The 21957-nt window shown below is 50.5% G+C and overlaps 1 protein-coding gene across 1 annotated transcript; it reads right to left on the reverse strand.

Moving 5' to 3' along the window:
• Positions 1–592: 592 nt before the first annotated feature.
• DGAT2 (diacylglycerol O-acyltransferase 2) lies at positions 593–21951 on the reverse strand. The gene is made up of 8 exons (XM_027888231.1): positions 21935–21951; positions 15050–15169; positions 14192–14299; positions 13288–13358; positions 6536–6740; positions 3577–3751; positions 2787–2989; positions 593–2019 (listed from the first exon to the last, which is right to left on the reverse strand). The coding sequence occupies exons 2-8, from the start codon at positions 15051–15053 to the stop codon at positions 1865–1867; spliced, it is 921 nt and encodes a 306-aa protein (XP_027744032.1). The 5' UTR covers positions 15054–15169; positions 21935–21951; the 3' UTR covers positions 593–1864.
• Positions 21952–21957: the final 6 nt, after the last annotated feature.

Raw genomic sequence — 21957 nt, forward strand, 5'->3', positions numbered from 1 at the left:
TTAAAACCATTGCCCCTTGTCCTGTCATTATCCATCCATGTAAAAAGTCAGATTTTAAAGAGCCCTCTCCAAGTACTAAAAGGGGCTGGAAGGATTTCCTCAGCTGAGGACCAGGGATACAATCCAGGCAGCAACAAAACCCAAAGTAATCTGCTGAAAGGAGCAAAAGGACGTGAGCTCTCTGTCCCTGCTCAGTAAAGGAGGTGCAGAGAAGGGGGCTGCCTTAGCTCCTTGTACACTCTCAGGCAAAACCCCTCTCTGAAACCACAAAAATTTCTCTAAACTACCCTGGGTGTCCCATGCAGGGACAGTGCAGATGGTAGAATAGAAACACAGAATCATTAAGGCCGGAAAAGACCTCCAAGACCAAGTCCAACCATTATGCTCACTCTCCCAGGTCCACCACTGAACCACAGTCCCCAAACACCACACCTACACATTTTCTGAACACTTCCAGGTCTGCTTTTGGCCAGCCCAACCCTTCCTCTCCCGCTCAAAGCCAAGGCCCAGCTGCAATCACCCCAAACCAGTGCTGTAACACAGACCCAGCCACACAGCACTGCGACACCCAAGGCACCAAGGCAGCCTGCTCGTTTTGCCCAAGTTTATTTCTAGAAATTTGTACAAAAATCGATACTCTGTAATACAATAATCTATCAAATATGACAGATGAACACTTGTCTTTAGAGGCAAGACTCCAGGAATGTGAAGTACCATCCTCTTGCATGGAAGAAAGGCACATTTTGGAGCTCAAGATACGCTCAACTGGACGGTTCAAAAGGCAGGTCAGACATGCAAGTAGTGCAATGTTTCAGGTTTAGACATAAACACGTTGTACTCTGAAGAAATCTCACTACAAGCAGTGTTAACATCCACGTAAACAGTTCATAAACACTTTTAAAAGTAGCTCACTTTAGATCCTATGTGTGAAAAGGCTACTCCTTTACATTCACTGGACAGAACAGGTAAAAGCCATCTTTGGCCAGAAGTTACTCCTAGACTTCCCCAAACGCTGTCAGGATCCTGCATGAACAGTCCCACTGCATTCAACCCCTACAGGGTCTGCCACACCAGGGCCACAATTGCACCACCCCACTGCTCCTAGAGCTTATCCTTGGCTACGGAGGGATCCTAGATTTCTGGCTACCTGCCCCTGGGAAAGCAGAGCCTGGGACAGACCTCCTTGTGAACAGGCATCCCAAACAGAGTGTTTGAATCACAGCCACCAGAGCACCCCCCACACTATGGGATGAGGCCCAGACTCTTCCCTTTTGGTTTCCTGCACCATCTGTCAGAGGTGCCACACCAGGGAGGCTGGCAGCCCAGCTGTGCTTCCAAAGAGGGCTTTTCCAAAGCAGAGATACCCCCTGTGCTACATGAGCACATCCCAACATGGCCCTTGTGCAACACTCCTGTGACACTGCTCTGCTGGCCAAACCAACCTGCTGCTCTTTAGCTTGAAAACCAGATGGATCCTACTCCCCCCAAAATAGCTTGTGCTAGTGGGTACAACAGCTGTAGGAATGTTTCTATCCATTGCTGGTGATCCAACAGCATTACAGAGCAGATTCCAAAGGCAACCATTTCCCCCATCCAAATCCTCACAGCAATGGGGAGCTGTGCTTTTCTTTTCTTTTTTTTTTTTTTTTTTTTTTTTTTTTTTGGATAAAAAGATGTTTGTAATGGGATTTATCTAAAGTAAAGCCTTTCTTTATTATTTTAAAAAGTGGTCTAGCAATACTTTAAACACTCTCTTTGGAGGACACATACACCCACACATGCTTTCAAGTTCACAATGACAGCTCGGACTCCTGGAGAAGATGTGTTGGTTCTGAGAGGAGGAGGTGCTGCTGAGCCAATGCCTTCAGTTGACTTCCAAGACCTCAGTCTCTGGCAGGCCAAATTTGCTCTTATATTTGTCAAAGAGTTTGATCAGGGAGTCCACGTATACGCTGTGGTAGAAGTCGACTTCCTTCTGGGACGGATTATCGATTTTGGGGATGGTGATAGGCTCTCCCACTGAGAAAAAGAGGGAAAATCCGCACATCAGGTTAAATGCCCCTCTACAACCTGGAGATCTGTCATCTATGGCCACAGCTGTGGTAGTTCAGCACATCCACTCTTGCTGGTATAGCAGAGGCTTGCCCAGTTCTCCCAGTTTTAGCAGTCTCTGAAGCACAACTGTCCCCCCACCCCACCCCCACCCAGGTGGGACATCACATCTGCAGCAATACCAGATCCACTTTAGCTACACAAATTCCACAGAGTAGAGCCTCTAACTGCACAGGGTGGTTGGGAAGTCCCACTTCTGTTTACAGCAGAGTGAAAAATCCCTCCTCGGTGAAAAGGAACCAACAGTCAGTTCTTGTGTATTCCCCTCCACACCCCACAAAAGCAAAGCTGACCTTTCTCCCCCCACTCCCTCAAAGCCTTAATGCCTTGGGTTGGAAGACTCAAATGCAAGTTTTAGGCTTGGCTTTAAGATTCAGCCATCAGATACCTCCCCACTGCCAGTCCTAGGGCTGTGGGGACTAGGCTGCTCCCGACTTCAGACATCCAAGAGCAGAGAAGGGAGCAGCTACAGCACCTTCTTCCCCCCCAAAAGGGCTCACTTGCAAAAGTGTCTGGAAGCAGAACATTCCAGGAGGCTTGTAGCCTCTGGAAGCTCCTCAAGTTCATTGTCAGACGGGAAAGCAAGACTCCAAGACCAAACTACAGCAGGGGTATGGCATAGACTTGAGAGTGCTCCCACCTAGAGAGACACACAGCATGTACCAAAATCTTACCAACAGTGGTGATGGGCTTGGAGTAAGGTAACAGCCCCCAGCTGTTGGAGGAGAAGAGGCCACGGCCGTGGAAGATGCAGGGAGCAAAGCCAATGTGCTTCTGGAACTTCTTCTGGACCCATCTGCCCCAGGAGCCCTCCTCGAAGATCACCTGCTTGTACACCTCGTTCTCCCCGAAGGAGTACACGGGAACCAAGTCCGCTCTGGAAGGACAGACAGATGTTAGGATCCCACACCCACTGCTGGGGGCTCTGCTGAGATGGCTGTCCAGAGCTTTTCTTGCAGCACAAGGTACTGACACATAAGTCAGCCAGACTGGATGCGATAGAGTGGATCCACTTTTAAGGCTTGCAAGAGAATTGTACTGGCCCTGGGCCCATGAACGCTATGCAGTCAGGCACTGGACACGCTTCCATACATCCCCAACTCCTGTTTTTAATGAGCAGCTCATTTCAGACACATGGGGCTCCACGGGGAGCACAGGTGATGCCCCATGCAGGTTCCTGACCCCTCCTGCCATCCCAGAAGCCGGAGGATGCTCCTCTGCCTGGCGCTCTGGGCAAACACCCACAGAACACAGCAAGACTGGAGATAAAAGAATCCCTCCAAGGTATCAGCTGCTTCAGGGGACAGAATAGAATGGTTTGAGTAGGGGGGACCTTTAAAGGCCATCTGGTGCAAACCCCTGCACCCAGCAGGGCTCTCTCCACCTAGACCAGGCTGCTCAGACAGAAGCCCCTCCCAACAGCAGCAGTGCTGCCCCAGCCCCAGGGCTGCCCCAGCCCCTTACCCGTGCCTCAGTGCCAGCTTCACAAAGCCCTTCCTGTTCCTCAGGGTCACTGAGTTCTTGCCCGGGGTGCAGTTGAGGGACTCTGCGGCCCCCCCCACCACGATGATGATGGCGTTGCCGCTGCCGTTCTTGGACAGGATGTAGTCGATGCTGTCCCGGTTCACGGGGCAGATACCTGGGGCAGGGCACAGACAAGGGTCAGGCTGTGAGACTGGGGTGACCCCAAAGCCACCAGCCACACTTGCAGCACAAAGTGTGTGCCTTGATTCCAGGTTTTGTCCAGCTCCCCTGTGGTCACAGAGTGGGGTGTGCATTATCGGGGATCCCATTCCACAACTAAAGAGGCAGTTCCTTTACCTGGCAGCACCAGGCCTGGTCATAAACTCCACCAACATCACCTCACAAAAGCTTTCCTTTATCAAAAGACTTCAGCAAAGATTTTCCTCTGCACTTAGTGATGCCAACAGTGTTTGTGTCAGACATGTCTCCCTGTAAACTGTACAGCAGGATCTCATTTACCTTTAGGGTGGAAGAGACCAGCTGTGTTATTTTGATGGATAAGAGCCTGTATGTAAGCAATTCCTCAGCACAATTTAGTGCCATAGGTTGTCCTTTGGGACAACGCTTCAGTGATGCAAAAAGAATAAATGGACAAGGCTTTGGAGACAGATCCATGAATTAATTTAGAAAATAATTTATTTTCCTGAAACAACATGAAGTTCTTGCATGGCAAGAATGCAACTCTTTGCTGTCGTGGGAAGGAAAAGATGTATGGGACTGGGTGCTCAGATAAGTCCAAACTCATAGAAGTGCCTGGGAAGGTCTTTCCCTCTATCCTGCACTGAAAGAGACAAGACTCCCCTCAGCTTTACAAAGCAATTCCTGCCCAAAACACCATTTCCCCACTCCAGGGAAATTAAAAACCCAGTGAAAGAAGGTACCTTTCATCTGTAAGAATGAGAAGAAATTTGATTCTCTGCTCTTTAAACTCACTTCTATCCTACAGTTGTTGCCAGAGCTTGCTCCTGCCTCACATTTTCATCCTGGATAAGCCAAGGAGAAGTGAGATGCCATCATTTACATTCCCCTCACACAACACAGCTGACCCAAGAGCTTCAGGTCACTGCCCTGGGAAGGACAGCATTACACTAATTTTAGAAGCTGATTTTGCACATCTCATGGTATTTATTACTTGAACCAAGAACTAAATGATGAACAGGCCCTGGGGAATTAGACAGGGCAAGTCTGCAAGCCTTCGTGTCTGTCTGGGCATCAAGGTCATCACCTATCCCAGCTCCAGACGAGAGGGGAGCAGACACAGTTGAGACAGATTAGCTGGATTTGAAGATGAGAAGCTCATTTTTTTTTTCAGCACCCTGAACACTCTTCCTCTGAAAGGCCCAGGCTGTGCTCACTGCTCCAGCCCTCCCCCTTCTGCCATTCTCCATGCTAAACACACAGCCCTGGATTTGAGTCCAGCCCTTTCCCACTCATAGCAGGAGGAGATTCCTGCAGCTCACAGCTGCACCAAATCCTGCCTCCAGAAAATGCACAGGGACACAGGGACAAGTGGCAGTTGCTGAATTCTGCCCTTTAGCACATTCACACAGTCTGCAGGATTTTCTGGCCATCTCCTCATGCCTTACAGGATCCCTACTGCACCCCAACCTGTGGGAGGCTGTAAGATATTGTAACCATTGCTAGCAGTCGTAAATCACCTAACTGTGTATTGGTGCAGTGTAAGGGTTAGTTCAAATTGCACCTGAAGTGGCTCATCCACAACACAAAGGACTGAGGGAATGACCAGTACTTTCCAAGGGATGTTAAAGCCTTTGTAGCCTCATTAAAGTTCTAGTACAGGAAAGTGAAGACAAATGATGGCTTTCAGAAAGTTCACTTTGTCACACCTATAGCCTTGCTTAAATCCCAAGTTCAGAGGAACTGGAATTTCCCACTGGCTTACCCACAGTGCCCAGGGATAGCCAAGCCAGCAGTGACATGGCTAATGTCTACTCCCACCTTCCTTCCCAAAACAGGGAAGCAGCTCTGGCTGGCCACAAGATTTGTCTGCCAGTCAAACTGGAGGATTGAACATGTTTTTTTTTTAAATATAGGAAAGCTGATGCTGCATGGAAACTTTAGCAGCACATCACTAAGTTTACAGACACCATGGGCTGGAAAGCAGATCCCAGTTCCTCATGCACTGCTGTCCTGTGGAATTCCCAAATTATGGACTTCACGCAGCAACTTGCAGGAATATGAAAACCAGCTGGAGATGCTGCCCTTTCTAGGCAAGGACAAGCACCTTTCATGCATCAGATCCAGGCAGTTTTTCCTCTCCCTCACCAACTGAAGGCAGTAATCTTGGAAATAGTCAATCCTGACAAGTCAGAGCCAGGCACGCTCCTCCGCTGTGCCTCTTCCCAGCCTCCAGACTTTATTAAGAGATCTGTTGTAAAGGCATTTATTGGTGAATCAGTTTCAGGAACATAAAACAGGGTGCTGGCCTGCTCAGTTTGTGGTCTTTAAGTGTCACTCCCTCACCTCTATCTAATCTATAGGCCTCCTCACTGAAAAGGGAGCTCAGGCCATGCCAGAACGCTACTGTTTAAGGTTTTAAAAACATAACCTACACAGCCCTCCAGCATTAAAGTCCTGGAATCCATTAGAACAGACCCATCAATGTCATTCAGCAAGCCTGTATCACTGCCTAATCCCTGTGACCCCTCTCTAGGAATACATTCAGGGAAGGGGCTCTTCTGAACAGCTGGAACCATGGAATGCCCAGACTCTTCCCTCCTGAGAGGTACTCACATTTATTCCCAGCTTCCTCCTGACAACTCCACGAGAGCAACATATTTGGGGTGGTGCTCCCAGAGGGAAATGGTCACTTGGAGGAGGGGAAGGCAGCTCAGAGCCCAGGGCATGGGCAGAGGGAGCACAGTGTGCTTGCACTTACCCCCAGACATGAGGTAGTCCCTCAGGATGGGCATCCTGAAGTTCCCAGCCAGGGTGGCGAGGTACGGTCGGATGCCGGGGAATTTCTGGCTCACGCCCGTGGCCTCTGTGCTGAAGTTGCAGAAGGCACCCAAGCCCATGATGCCGTGGGGGTGGTACCCAAAAATGTAGTTCCTGGTGGTCAGCAGGTTGTGGGTTTTAACCAGCTAGGAGAGAAAAGAGAGCTCATGTGAAGGCAGGTATTTTTAGGAAATAAATAAAAATGGGAGAAGAAAAACGTCTTATCCCCCAGGTTTTGTCTCTCTTCCCACCAGGGCAGCAGCCTAAGAGCTGGGGTATGGGCTATCCCAGATTTCAGAGGTCACTCAGACTTCAGATTCCCAAGCAGAGGGAGCAGGATAATCAGGCTGGTCTTGGACACAAGCAGGAATTGGGCTTAGGTTGCTGCAGCCTGTGCCCTTTGCTCCTCCCTAAGGAATCCTTGCACACCTCTTCCCCAAACCAACCAAGTTCTTCAGTCCTGCAGCCACAGCTACGCCTCCTTCCCTCTCCCACCACATTCGTGGCTCACATCCCAGTACGAGGGCGAAGGAACATAAAAATCACTGTCCCAGAACAGAAGCAAGTTTACTTAATGCCTGAAAAATAGACCCAACCACTTAATGTGCCTGTTGGCCACTTTCCAAGTGGTAAAGCATGCAGAAGGGTGGTTTACCACTGGAAACTATCCCCGCTTTCAAGAGGTTTTGCCCTGGCCTAGATGCCAAAGAACTTCAAGCCATGCACAGCCATGCTGTGGTTCCTGCAGGACGTGCTCCAGGAGCTGGGATCGTCCAGCTTTGGAGTTGTGCAATATTCCTATAACCATTTGCTGCTCTGTTTGCACAGCATGGACACTCCAAAGCTGTCTTAGGCAGCACAGCACAACCCAGGCCCTGGCACTGCTACTGCCAGAGGGGGTTTTTGATGCTGCAGGGATCAGCAGCATCTCATGTGCCAGAGCAGCTTCCCCTGCTGGGGTCTGAGGAAGCACAGCAGGGTTCTGGCATTGTCCTGCAAAACTGGGGATCAAATTTAATTTTTTCCCATATGTTGGAATAGTTTGGGTTTAGAAGGGACCTTAAAACCCACCCAGTCCCACCCCCTGCCATGAGGAAGGGACACCTCCCACTATCCCAGATTGCTGCAAGCTCTGTCCAACCTGGCCTTGGGCACTTCCAGGGATGGGGCAGCCACAGCTTCTCTGGGCAGCCTGTGCCAGGGTCTCACCACCCTCACAGTCAACTGTGTCTTCCCAATATCCAATTTAAATCTAAACTTTAACAGCACCGGTTTCTACCAACTACGTCACCCCAGCAGAAGGGGCAGGACCTACAGGTGGCACCTTTGGTGTGAGGTGGCAACAAATGCCCCCCATCCCTCAAACTCTACGTGCAAAGGCCACTCTGCATCAGCTCCCATAGGAAAAAATGCAGCTTTCCAAGACGTCAGAGCAGCATTTCCCACCCCACTGCCCTGGCCAGGAAGAGTTTTGGCACTGAGTGAGTCCATCCTGTCGAATCCCACTGCAGGGAGCTGAAGTGCCGTTGCAACACACTGAACCAGCGTGCCCAGAAACTTGACTCTCTCCTCTCCCTGTCCCCAGAGCTGTCCCTACCCGAGGCCACAGCCCCTGTGCTATTTAGGACAGCTGCTGGGACACAGGCATGACACAGCAGCAGGGTCAGCAAGGTGCCTGCCCCTCTCCGTACTTTCCTCTGAATTTGAGGTCACATCGAACTCCAGGAAGAGGACACAGAGTCTCTGCAGAGCCCCACTGCCTATCCCACACCAAGTCATCCTTTCACCCCCTTTCTCTTCTTTCCCAATTAGCAGACGACTTTGCTGTCACTCCCCACCTTGATCCATTAGAACAGACAGGGATCACAGGCTACAGACCAAAAAACCACACCAGCCAAGAGTGGAGTAAAAAAGCAGCTCTTGCTGCTTCTATCTGCCGGCTCTTGCTCAGCTGTAGGAGAGACTTTTCCAACAGGTTGCCCAGGAAGTGGTGGAGTCCCCATCCCTGGAGGGATTTAAAAGTCATGTGGATGTGGCATTTGGGGACATGGGTCAGCATTGGGCTTGGCAGTGCTAGGGAATGGTTGGACTGGATGATCCAAGAGGGCTTTTCCAACCTGAGCAATTCTCTGAATCTGTGGCTCCAGGCACACACAGTTTGGCTGGGCAGACACTCCTCCCCAAAGCTCCTGTCAGAGCAGGGTGGTGCTTTCCAGGCCTCATCTTTCACCTGCCCCAAGCACAGCTCCTTTAAAAGGAAAGCAGCTGGAACAGGGGGTTTGTCCTTGTCACTGGAGCACGAGGCCTCTGCGTGGCAGGGTCACAAATCTCATCCAGAACACACGCTGTTCTCCTGCTCCAGCCCCTCCACCACGTGCAAGGACACCCAAATCCCCGTGGACCATTGCTTGGATACCTCGTGTGAGCCCCTGCCAAGCTGCTGCTTTATCACTGTGTTTGCTTTCCAAGAGCTCCTGGTATGGAGCTGTGGGGTTGGCAACACCCACCACAGTCACCCACAGCACTAAAAGGGGTATGCAGGGATCCAACCCACCCACAGCAAGGCACAAGGGGAATATCTGAGCAGCACTGGACACTCAGGGGGAATCAGGTGCTCCCAACAGGGACTTGCAGGGCTCAGAGTCAGCCTGGCAACCACCAGACATCAGAGATGCCTGTGCCCTTCCGCAGGTCTTGGATCTGCTAATGCACAAACTCAGCCCAGGGAGGGTCTGACCTACCAAGACCAAAGGCAAAGCCTTCATCTCTCCCTAAATTTAATCTAGCAGCAGGAACTTTTGAAATGCCATAGTCATTTATTTCTAGCCTCAAGCAAATTTGAAGGTGTCCCTGCCCTTGGCAGGGAGGTTGGAACTAGAATGCCTTTAAACATCCCTTCCAACTCAAACCATTCCACAATTCCAAGAGTGAAGCTTTCCTTAGGAGGCTCATCCCTCACTGCTGGTTTTCCTGCGTGTTTCCCCTCAACAAGCAAACACCGATCTGCCCCCTCAGGTTGCCCCAAGGAATTTCTGTAGCTGTCATTTGACAACACTATTGCAACTGTTCTGAGCCTCCAAGGTCTTCTGCAGCTCCTTGGAGCCTCAGTGCTCCCAGGATAAGGCACAGTCAGCATGTCCCTGCTGCATCCCAGCTGGACAATCTGTGCTGGGAATGAAGCTGGAACCTTCCCCCAGCTGCACCGACACACCCGTTCCCAGCTGCTGCCTGAGCCCAAACCTGCTCCTCGGGGAGCAAAGGTCCATCCCTCTGTCTAATAACAGATTTCCTCACACAGACCTGAGCCTGCCTTTAAGAAGCAATAAACCAGTGCAATGGTGTGAAGAAAACTAGCGTGACTATCCCGGGTGCCAGAGACCCCCAAAGAAGCACATTGCCAATTTTATCTGTAGGGATGGGACAAGCAAGTGGGACATTCAGTAGTGGAGAAAGGGGCTGCAGGGCCACTACTGCTCCAAGCCAGGAGCCAAAGAGCAGGGTGAAAAACAGTGCTCTGGGTGGGAGCTGAGCAGCACAGTGACCACGGGAGCCTGCAGAGAGCAGACAACCAGAGCCCACCCTGCAGCATCCAAGCAGTAGCTCCAGCGAGCACCGAGCCTCCAAAAACAGCTCAACAACTGCAATTGGCTGCATCACACCCAGCAGTGCTGTGGAATGAATCATCCCACCTCACCAGCAGTGCAGGCCAGGACCTGAAGACCCCTCCAGGCTCCCAGTATTATAAACCTACATCACACACAGAATCCCAGACTGCGCTGGGTTCCGAGGGACCTTAAAGCTCATCTTGTTCCAACCCCCTGCCATGGGCTGGGACACCTTCCACTAGCCCAGGTTAGGACACAGCAACCAAACCCTTCCATTGCCATCCCGTAACTCAGGGGCAACAACTGAGGAGGAGCTTTGCCAGGAAGCCAGCCAAGCCACAGAGTACAGACAAACACTGAGGGAAAAAAAGGACACTTTCTGCAGCAATTCCTGCTCTGGCCAGCTGCCTGCTCTCCCATCTCAGTGAGCAGGTCTCCCTGCACACACCTCAAGTGCTCACAGCCTGACAAAGGTGAGCCAAAGGTCTGCAGCCCTGCTATCTGGAGTGCTGTTGATAAGCAGCAGCTGTGCTCACATGCCCGGGTGGCTTCTTTTACCCAAAAAAGACCTTTAGGTGGGGGCACTCCCAGCATGGCATCCTCACGTCAGCAGGATGGGCTGGGGAGGCTGCTGGGACCTGGCTGCTCCAGTGCAGCACCACTGGAGAGCTTGGTCTTCACCCTCAGCTCCAGGGTATCTCCCTGGAACCTTCCTCAGCTCCTCCTGCGCCGCTCAGCTTAAGGCGGTATTTGCAAGCCCAGCCACTAAGCAGCAGACAAACCTAAGCCTCTAGAGCCCTAAAATAGCTTATTGCTGTCAGAGCAGCTGCCTGGAGCCCCAGAGAATGTGGCCAACCACTGCTTGAGCTGAGTAACTGCTTTCCCAATCCACCTGGTGTTACAAAACACAGCCTGGTATCTCCAGGTACAGGTACAAGAGTCCTGCTGGTGTTTCAGACTCAGGTGAGACAAGCCTAGTCAGCACAAACATCAGAGCAGAGCCTGATTCTCACACAGCTGCTCTGATACAGCAAACCAAGTAGAAGGAAGAAATCCTTCCCTGTGAAGGTGGGGAGACCCTGGCACAGAGTGCCCAGAGGAGCTGTGGCTGCCCCTGGATCCTTGGAAGTGTCCAAGGCCAGGCTGGACAGGACTTGGAGCCACCTGGGTAGTGGAAGGTGTCCCTTCCCTGTGGTAGGGGGTTGAAACAAGATGGTCTTTAAGGCCCCTTCCAACCCAAACTCTGCCCTATGATTCCTGCAGCAGCTTTGAACAGCCCTGCAGCCACCAGCTGTCCCCACAGAGCAGGGGCAGGAGTCACCCCCAGCTGTCAGCCCTCATGTTCTGCCCCCTGCATAAACCTGGCTCAGCTCAGTGACAAAGGAATTGGAGCCACAATGGGTGCTCACAGATGGGCTGTGTGAACCAGCAGCTATTTACCTAAAAACCAGCTGAGAAAGTTCAGTTTATCCGCCCCATCTCATCTCCAAACCTACTTTACCAACACAACTGTTAGACAAACCTTTAATATCCACAGTGGATCTGACCTGTAGGGCTTGTGCAGAGCACGTTTCCATGAAGACAGGGATAAATACACCGTCAAAGGAATGGAGAAACAACAGAACCAGCACTACTGGTGACCCTTTGGAATCAAGTCCCAAGGAAAACCAAGCTTGTTTTAATCCTCAGCAACATCAAGGCAACAGGGATTTCTGCAGCACTGAGGCCTTGGTACTAAAAGACACATCTGAGACCCTCTTCAACAGCAGAGCACACTCAGCTGTCCCTTAGCCAGGAGGCCCAGGCTGTGCAGGCAAAGTGAATTTTCCACGTACACTTGCCAAGAATTACCTGTTAACAACAGCAAGTTTCATGGGGGACTTGGCAGCCCTGGGTTAATGGTTGGACTTGCTCTTAGAGGTCTTTTCCAACCCAAATGATTCCATGTTTCTAAGAGTACAACAAGAGGTTTGTTCACCAGCAGCACGTTTGGGCTCCCTGAGAGTTCAAGTGACTTTGCAAAGGAGAAATCCAGTGTAAGCTGCTTTGGCATCCTGCTGGAATTGGATTCCCTGTTCCTTTCTGAGGCTGGACTATCTTGGGGCTAGGTAGCTCAAAAGCCATGGCAAGGTCCCTCCCTCACACTCAGGCTGAATAAACCTTGCCAGCAGCCTTACATAATAGTCCTTTCAGCTGTGTGCCCTTCCAAAGGGATCGAGTTTCCTCCCAGCCCAATCTGACCCCCTGCTCCCTTCCCAGCCCTTCACCCAATGCTGCAGTCCCAGAGCAGCCCTGTCCTCTGTCTGAACATACCTGAACCAGCAGGAAAAACACAGGCATGTGGTGAGCAAGTTACAGGCTGGAGAACTGCAGCTCTTCCCACTGCTGGAAACCCCCTTCCCCAAAGCAAAGAGACTCGGGAGCTGATTTCACTGCTCCCTGGGAAGGGCTAAGGCTTTTGGGGCACAGGACTCCCAGCTATTTTATATATATATATATATATATATATATATACACAATGTATAAATACATCCCAGGGAAGCAGTGTAATTGGAAAGGAGACCAAAACTGAGCTGGATTATGAGAGGAACAGAGTTAGGGTCAGACACAACACAAGACTCTGCTGCAGCACAGAAGTGAATCCCAGAACGGTTTGGGTTGGAAGGGACGTGAAAGATCATCTCATTCCCACCCCCTGCCATGGGCAGGGACACCTTCCACTAGCCCAGGTTGTTTCAAGTCCTGTCCAACCTGGCCTTGAACACTACCAGGGATGGGGCAGCCACAGCTTCTCTGGGCAACCTGTGCCAGTGTCTCCAGAAGCTGGAGAGGTGAACAGGGAGCTTGGTCTCTCTGCTTCAGGCCAGATGGCTTCAGGAAGTCTGGTCCGACCATCAGAAGCAGCAGCTTCTGCCAGCCCTGCTGCCATCACCAGTGATGCACTGCAGATTTTCCAACCACAAGCAGCTGTGTGACAATAACTGAGCCCTGTCCTGCTGACAGTTCAGTGTCACAGATGGACCAGTGCAGGCACAGCAAGACACTAAAACAGTTAAGTCCCAATGTACAGAGTTAAACTGCTACTTACTCTTATTGGAAAATAATCCCTGAAGTACCTCCATATAGCCCAGTTTCTCACCCACTGGGATCTTCTTCCCCCTGAAGAGAAAAAAGGACCATGTTTTGAAAGCTCTTTCCACACGGTTGGCCATCGCAAAGCCCAGAGGACTCCAGAGGGTTTTGGTGCCTCACCAGAGGAACCAACACTTTCACTGCTCCAGTGGGACACCTGCACCTTCCACTCAGATCAGGAGGAACCACCCATACTCTGGAATTCAGGGTCCTTCCAGCTAATTAAGGCCTGACTGCAAACTCAGGGTAGAACTTGGCTTGGTAATCAGTTGCTCTTGGGCAACAGACAATTCGAACTAGAAACACTCAGACTCATCCTTTGGGAAAGGCCAAGATCCTGGATGATCTCAGTCATCTGGAAGCAATGGAGAACTGTGCTAATCTGGCTTTAAAGGGAGTTGTCATCAAAGCTTGTTGCCACCACTGCTTCCCAGACCTGGTTTCTATGGGGCTGTTTTTCTGAAATAAAAAGTCTTCTGCTTAATTTGCATCAACACTGACTCTGTAGAAAAGCCACAGCATAATCTGATCCTTGCAGGAGCTGGAGAGTGCAGCAAGGTCTGGAATCTTTTTGTAGATCTTTCTGACCTACAGAAAGAACCTGAGCCTTACAAATACATTGCTAAAAGCCAGCAGTGGCATGACATTAGTGAATGTTATCTTGTGTTGCCCTCAGCATCAATAAAACTGCTCGTGCCAAGGGCTGACATTTAAATGCTTCACTGAAGAAAGCCCTTGGTCAGTGATTCAGCCACTGAACACTCAGTCCCACTAAGAAGGGAAGTCACCCATTATCAGGAAGTGCTTCTTTGTCTAAATATGTGCACTTAAACAGCAAGGATCTGTTCTGCAATATTTACCTTTCTTTGGTGTATTCCAGTCAAACACCAGCCAGGCTAAATATAGAACAGCAATGGCCCAGCAATCTGTGCACAGGATGTACATGAGGATTAAAGTGCAAGCAATACCTGCAGGGGGCCAGGAAAGACAAGAAAACAAGGTTGCATCAGGTTTGGGTCCACATTACACCTTGGCTTTTGACCCCTCTGTGCTGAAGTCTCAGTCTCATGTCCCTAATCCTCAAATCGAGCTGGATTTAGCTAAAAACTCCTTAGGAGTCAGCTTCCTCTGGAGCTCTGGAGAACCTCAGCCTTTCTTCATGGTGCCTCCAGGTGTCTCTTTACCATATTCACCAGCCAAGAACAAGACTTGATGACTGCACTGAGCATCCTCCTCCAGTTTAATTATCAACACCCAATGGAGCAGAGCAGAGGTTTCACATAACCCAGAGACAAACAGTCTGTTCTGGTCTAACACAAACACTCCTTGCCCAGCTCTGGTGCCTCCTGGATGGAGACCAAGCCAAAGGAAGGCTCTCCTGTTGCAGTCACTTGCATCAGTTACCAGTTGCTTCTAAGAAATCTCTGTGGATATTCCCATGAGTGACCCAGGTAAGATTTCCAATTGCTCCAGTCTGATTTGCAGACATGAGCTAAACATCAGTTGGTCTCTCCACAGCTCCTGTGACCTTCTAGAGCCATTTATTGCCAAAAATATCCCAGTATGTAGCTGTGGTTTACAATATCCATCCCCCCCTACCCCTCCCACAGTGCACATCCAGGAATTAATGCTCACGTAAAAGTTAACATTCTTGCATTAAAATTCTTCCAGAATTAAAGCAAAAACAGCTTTGCCTTAGGCCAGAAGGTATCACTTACCCATGATAAGGAAAGTCAGAACCCATTGCAGCACAGAGATGATCTGGAGCTGTTTCTCTACTTTGGATTTCGACAGCCAGAACAAATCCTGCAGAGCAGAAAGAATGTTCGATCCTGTGCCTGAGGGGAAAGACATTAAAGACATAAAGTTACATTTGCACAGTGGGCAAAGGGAACAATGTTTTCCTTTCAAACAGAATCATACAATGAGGGATCATCAAGTCCAGCTCATAAAATAGGAGGTCTTGCATCAATGTGCAGTTTGCTTTTAGAGCAAGGCTTGTTAAAGCCTGAGACTTCCCATCCTGGAAGGGGAAAGGTTGCCCTCTGCACACATCCAGCTCTTTTGGGAACACTGGAGGGGATTAATGGGTGACATCAGCTCCCCCCTGAGCAAGACTCTCCTCACTTGGCCATAAAAGCATAGAGGATGTTAACACATGTCCCTAACACACACCCACCTCAGACTGCCAGTTCCTGGAAGTGGTGTTTGATAAGAGCAAAACCCGTGAGCTCACTAGAGATGAAGATCAGCTGCCTCCAACCACAGGCAGGCAGACAGACACCAGGCTGTGGGGCTGAGCTGTGCCATCCACCCTCACCAGCCCTGTTGCACAACTCCCATGTGCTGCTCAAGGAAAGCTCTGTGCTCCAGCACAGCCCAGGAGATGGCTGAGCAACACCTCAACCCACCACCCCGAGGATCCACAGCTCCAGGGGTAAGGAAAACTATCACAGTGTCCCTAACACAGTAAATGGAGAAGGAAGGAGCTGAAAGCCACTGCTGGAGGAGCTTAAGATATTCAAGGGGGGAGAAAACCAGAAAGCTGAAGTGAAAGACTTGCTTTCTATATGGGGAACCACCCACTGGTTTTTGCCAGTATGCTCAACAGCCTCCAGAAAGAAGCACTTGCAAGTGGGTTTTCCTTCATTTCTTTATTTTACAAGCACTATGATGACTGGCTAAAATGTAAATCAAGCTCCAACGAGGTTTATTTACATACTTCATTTTCTGTTTGAGGGTCAGCCTGTTATTAGAAGGAACATGAAAGAAGCTGTTACACTGAATGGGTTCAGTCCTTGCTGACATGACCCTGCCAGCGGTGATGCCACAGCAAGCGCTCATACTCAGTCAAACAGAAGTGATTGCAAACAGCTCCTTCTCTAGATAAGAGCAGGCACAGGATTTTTGGTAGTTCCTGTGAAGAAATTTTTACTGACGCATCCTTTAAATAGTGAATAATCTGTTTCACAGGAACAAGGGTCGATTTAGATTAGATAAGGAGGGTTTTTTTTACTAGGAGGGTGGTGAAACACTGGCACAGGTTCCCCAGAGAGGAGGCAGATGCCACAGCAGAGGCTGCAGCCTAAATCCAGGGCCAGCCCACCCAGCTCAGCCCCTTGGCTCTGCTTAGTCCATGTTGAATGAACCACCCTGGTAATGGCTTGGGCATTAACTACTCCAAGCAGACCAAGATTTAGGCAAGGGTAGATCATATCACCACAACTGCCAGTAAACTGAGACCTGCAGCACTAATCCAGGGTGAAGCAGAGCTAGAGCTGAAGGCAGCTCTTTGCAAGATAACACAGTTCAGCATTAAGCCTGAGGACGACCAACTACAAGTTTAAAAGAAGCTTGTAGCAGTAGTGGTGTCACTGGCCGTATGCCTACCTCCTCAAAATAAGCCAGAAGCCTTAGAGATGATTTGTGACCCACAATAAAAGCCCAGCCCTGTGTAATTAGATCCTTCCAACACCTGCACTTACACTACCAAAACGTCTTTGGCTTGGTAAACCCAACACTGCAGCCTCAGATCAGCTCGATCCCTCTCTCCACTTCCCAAAGGGAACAACTGTTTACCCCTCCAGATGAGAATCTGGACTGCAGCATTCTCTGGATGCTTTAACGCATCGCAGGCATTGCCAGCCCTGCAAATAGAGAGTATTGGGTAGCACAACTCAACCTGTCAGCTTGTTTGCCCAACCACATCCAGCTTTTCGTGTCAGCTCCTCTGGACACAGGCAAGGCACTGGTCTGGCAGACAGTTCTGAGCACCTGCCCTTGGACAGGTGGTGTCCTGGGTCAGTTATTTGCTGAAAGCAAAGACATCCTTCCCAGAGAACAAGATCCCCCACAGAAAAGCCTGTAGTTACCAAGGACTGAATAATATTAACACTTAATTCCCAGTTAAGGATAATTAGTCCAATGGCAATGAGAAGGACTGTGGGGATGGGGTGAATCACCTGCAAGTGTCTACCTTTGCACCAAACCTGCACACCCAGGTGAACCCAGTGCATCAACTGGGCAATTACAGAATGTAGGGCTGAGATGCCCTTCCCAGCCAGTCCTGAACTTTGTGTACATCAGGTCAGACATAACACTCTGTGTGTTCGACCCTCCACCTTGCCTCTTTTCTCCTCCAGCTGCAGGAGTCAGGAGGCATTTTTGGGCCAGACCCTCCCTACTCTGGAGAACCAGGCCAGTTGCTGGTGACAGAACAGAAGAGCTCTGACACGTCAACAGACACATGAGGTTTTTTGGCATTCCGCTACAGCAGAGAAACCCAACAATGACACTTGTGCTCAGGGCATTTAGAGAAAACCCTTCCTTTTGAGGGCTCACCTGTGAGCCCACACTGAGCACCCTTCAGACGTTAAAACCCCAAGGCATTTCCTCAAACTCTCAGGAAACAGATTATCCTCATAACCAAGTTTGACAAGGCCCAGCAGGCATAACTACGATCAACTTTGAGGCAGGAGGATCCACTGGCCTTCTGTATCCATTTCCACCAGTCTCTTCCCAAGGACATATTTGAAACCCTGCAGAAACTCAGAGCTGCCCCTTCTGCTGCTGAGCACAGGGGTTTGTCCTGTGCTGGCCACTCAGCTGCCACCTGCAGCCTTCCAGGGCAGCTTGGGGACATCAGCCAGCTGTCCCCCCTCTCCTGCTGATGGGCTCACTACAACCTTCATCACTGACTCCAGCAAACATCAAATGCAGGAGTTGCTACCAAAAAGATCCTGGAATCAGTGGAAGGGTTTGACCAAGCATTTGACTCATCAGGGACAGCCTGAGCTGCTCTTCCAGCACAGCCTATTTCAGATAAAGTACTCAAACAGCAGGATTTACCTGGGGAGGGAAGCAGAATCCAGGATCCCAGGAGTGGAAGTAAACAGGACTTCACACCCAGGCACCAGAAAAAACCCAATTCACAGCACTTAATTAAAAAGCAGCAGAAGAAATTAACTGAGAGGAAGTACAAGTGCTACAGATGAGTTAAAAATACGCTGAACGCTTGTTAAAAGCCAAGCGTCATCTGCCCCCTTTTCCAGACAATTAGCATGTTGATTCTTGGCCAGGAATTAAACTGCATCACACAGATTATTTAGAGGAAAACCAAGTTAAATCTGTCAAAGCACAAGGTGCAAATGGACATTTGGAGCTACGTATTTGGCACAGAAGCTGGAACTGGAGGCATAACAAAGCTAGGTAAGATAAACACCCCAGCAGCAGGATACTGAGGAGGACCCAGCCTGCCATGCAAGAGCAGAGTCCACACAGCAAGCTGCTACAAAGGGGGCACCTGTAAAACCCCTTGAGCAACACAAGTTCCTCTGTGTCTTGTGTTTACTCAGATGCCCCAAGCACAAGCGTATTCACTAGATAGGGAACGATTTGTCAGGGAAATAATGAGTAACCAGAGCAGGGTGTAGTTATCCTGCCCTGTGCACAGCTTTAGAGCAGTTTGCTCCTGGCCCAGGAAGCTACACAATAATCCCATATTATTTGCAGGAAAGTGTGTCTACAACTGGAGATCAACAGCACCATTAACAGGGACACGCAACGGCAACATTTATATCCTAATGTTTATATTAGGAAGGAGCTGGGATTCTCCAGACCAAACAAGCAGGTCTGCTATGGCATTTACCTCAGGTTAGTTCCACATTTACTCACAGCACTCAGCTTGGCCCTCAGTCTGCACATTCACAGCTGTAGGGGAGGTTAAAGGGATGTCACCATGTAGTCCAGCTGCCCCAGACCAGCCAATACCTTTAGATTTAAGTCAGCAAGACTTCCCAGCTCTGGACAGGAGAAGATGAACCCTCCTACTGCAGCTCGTTGGTGTGACCAGAGCACAGGGGGCTCTGAGAGAAGGGCTCAGCAGGAGCAACACGTGCCAGGCAGTTCTGCCAGGAGGAGACACCCCAGGGCAGCCCAGGGATGCTGTGCCCCCCAAACAGCAAAAGGGAGGTCTGTTAAACCTCAGGTGCAGCCTAAGACCAACTGCAAGGCAAAACCAAGCAAAGCCACCTTCCTCACCCCAAACTTCTGACAAGGTTAGCAAAGGCACTCCAGCACAGGACAGCACTTCCACGCCCCGGCCACACTGGAATCCCTCCTTGGGAGAGGGGGATGAGAGACCTCCCTGCTGCTCTGCCAAACACAGGACAGAGCTCCTGGACAGCCCATGGCCAGAGTGGGGCAGGATGAGGAGACAGCAACCCCTCCTTCCCAACCCAGGTGTGTCAGAGCATCATCCAAACCCGGGCACTGGTCCAAGACCTGCTCTGATTTTTGCAATACAGGGTTGGTATCCAAGGAAGTTCCCCTGAATACACACGGGGATGGAGAGAGAAGCAGATGCCTGAACCTTGGTTTATTTTGTTGGGGGTTTATTTGTTTATTTGGGGGCTTTTTGCTTGTTTTTAAGTAGGATCAGACTTAATTCAGCCACAGTCACAGGCACTGGGGCAAAGCCACATGCCAGGGAAGCAGTAAGACTGAGGGACAGGATGAGCCATTCAGACACTCACCCTACTTAAGTCAGCTCTTCACACAGGTGAGATACTTGGAAAAAATATTCAGGGAGGTGGGAAAAAAAGTCCAGTGGGCTTGTTCTAAACATCCTCTGTAGTAGGGAAGTCATCCAACACAAGCCCCCATGAACAAACTGCTGCACCTCTGCCAGTCTTTGATCTGCAGGGTCCCACATCACCAGCCCCAAAGCCCATCGAGTCAGGGCTCCTCTAGGAGCCACCTGGGCTCTGCTTTGAAAAGCCAGGCTTTGAAGCCGGTCCCGTGCTTTGCTGCCGTGGACAGGCTGCAGTCCTGGGAAGGGCTGTGTGGGTGGATGCTGCAGTCGCCAAGGCAACACCTCCTGTCTCCCCGGGCAGAAACACACGAAGAAACAAGTTAAAAAAGCACAAATATCACTGCAAGACCCCCATGAGGCACCTCAGAGGAAAACTGACCTGAGGAGAGTTAAGACAGCTTTCCATCGCTAATCGGGATTATCTAGAGATGAGGCCAATCACTGTCCCTAAACCACACTCCATTTTGAATAATGCACGTGTCCCAGATCCATCATTAACATGCCAGTGCCAACAAGGTGGCCGCTGAGGTCCCAGGTCAGCCCTACATATTTTATAGGTCTCCTGAATTATTTATTCCCTGCACTTGGCTCGCTGTGAACCCTCAATTTATCAGTTCAGGTGCTGCTAATTCAAATGCCCTCTCTCGACTCAAAACGTCGCTTGTCTTCTGCTGGTTGTGTAAGCAGGAGATGTTATTTTAAGAAGCAGATAGAAGCACAGGAAACACATGGAGGTTTTCTCTCCAGTCGGTTCACAACTGATCCTTCAGATCCATCTCCAGTGTCGTCCTGGCAGACTAAGCACCAGCTGAGCTCTGCCCGCAGGGCTCGGCGCAAAAGCAAGAGCTCAGGGGTTAATTCACCAGGTTCAAGTCCTTTCAGCTCTGCTAACGATTTGCTTAATCAACAAGCCATTTCACAGGTCTCTTCATCCCAGGAGGAATTAGCGGTGCGCTCTTTGAGGGCAGAGAGCCTTTCACCACTCAGGGATCACTGAAGGACCCTCCCCAAATCAGGGGCTAAATCGCTGTCCCAGCGCATTTTCATGCAGAGCCCCCGCTGTTCGCAAACCCTGACTTCTGTCCGTAGACAAGCACCCCTGCAGGACGGGCACAAAGCTCTACCCAGCAAAACACTTAACACCTGCTGAGTTTATTCCTACAGGATCCCTCCGAGCCGCTTTTACAAGCGGGCAAGCGAGCCCGTGCTTCGGGATTTCCTACGTTGTCTCCGAAGGCTGGACCCAACATGTCCCAGCGTGCAGGGAAGCGTCGGGTGTCTGCGGCAGCTCTGCCCACGATGGGTGTCAGCCACTGACACCCCTCCCCACTGCTCTCACAGGGCGCTTACCGGCACGAAGAGCTGTAAAAGCGAACTCGGGGGGACTTTTTACCACGAACAGTGGCTGAACGCTGAGCCTTCAGCTCCCCACTGTAAAGCAACAACGAACAGCGACGTGTTGCTTCTTTCCCCTCTCCTGTGGATGCAGGGGTGCGAACACAGGATTACAAAACGGTTGGATTCGATAAACTTAGAGGCCTCTTCCAACCCACATGATTCCATGAGAATAAGGCTGCGGCTGAGTTTCACCGCAAAGCTACTACACTTCTCTTCCTACCATCACAGAAAGGGGGAAAAGGACTCGTTTATAAGCAAGTGTCCCAAGCCCACATTTTGCCCAGGTGCAACCTTGCCTGGACCAAGCGGAACCGTTTCCAGCAGCCCCCGGGAGCTCAGCCCGAGCCTGCGAGGTCGCTTAAAACACAAAACCTGCGCAGAGACCGGTAATCCTCAACCCAAGAAAAGCTGCAGCCGCCTCCCCGCCATTGCACATCGCTCTTCCCCTTCCTTTTTCCCCCGCAAACAACCTCTCCTGCCGCCAAAAATCGTAGGGGGGGTGGGAATGTCACAAAGGTGTTTCGGTGACGCTCCCACCGCAGCCCTTGGACCGCGGGAACGCCGCTCCCGCCCCGCAGCATCCTCATCTTCATCCTCCTCCCCAGCCCGGTACCTCGCAGCACCCCGGAGTAGGCG

This window comes from Empidonax traillii, unplaced genomic scaffold (genome assembly GCF_003031625.1).
Source record: "Empidonax traillii isolate 1590-97213 ecotype Southwest subspecies unplaced genomic scaffold, ASM303162v1 scaffold236:size2090792, whole genome shotgun sequence".
Lineage (NCBI taxonomy): Eukaryota > Metazoa > Chordata > Aves > Passeriformes > Tyrannidae > Empidonax > Empidonax traillii.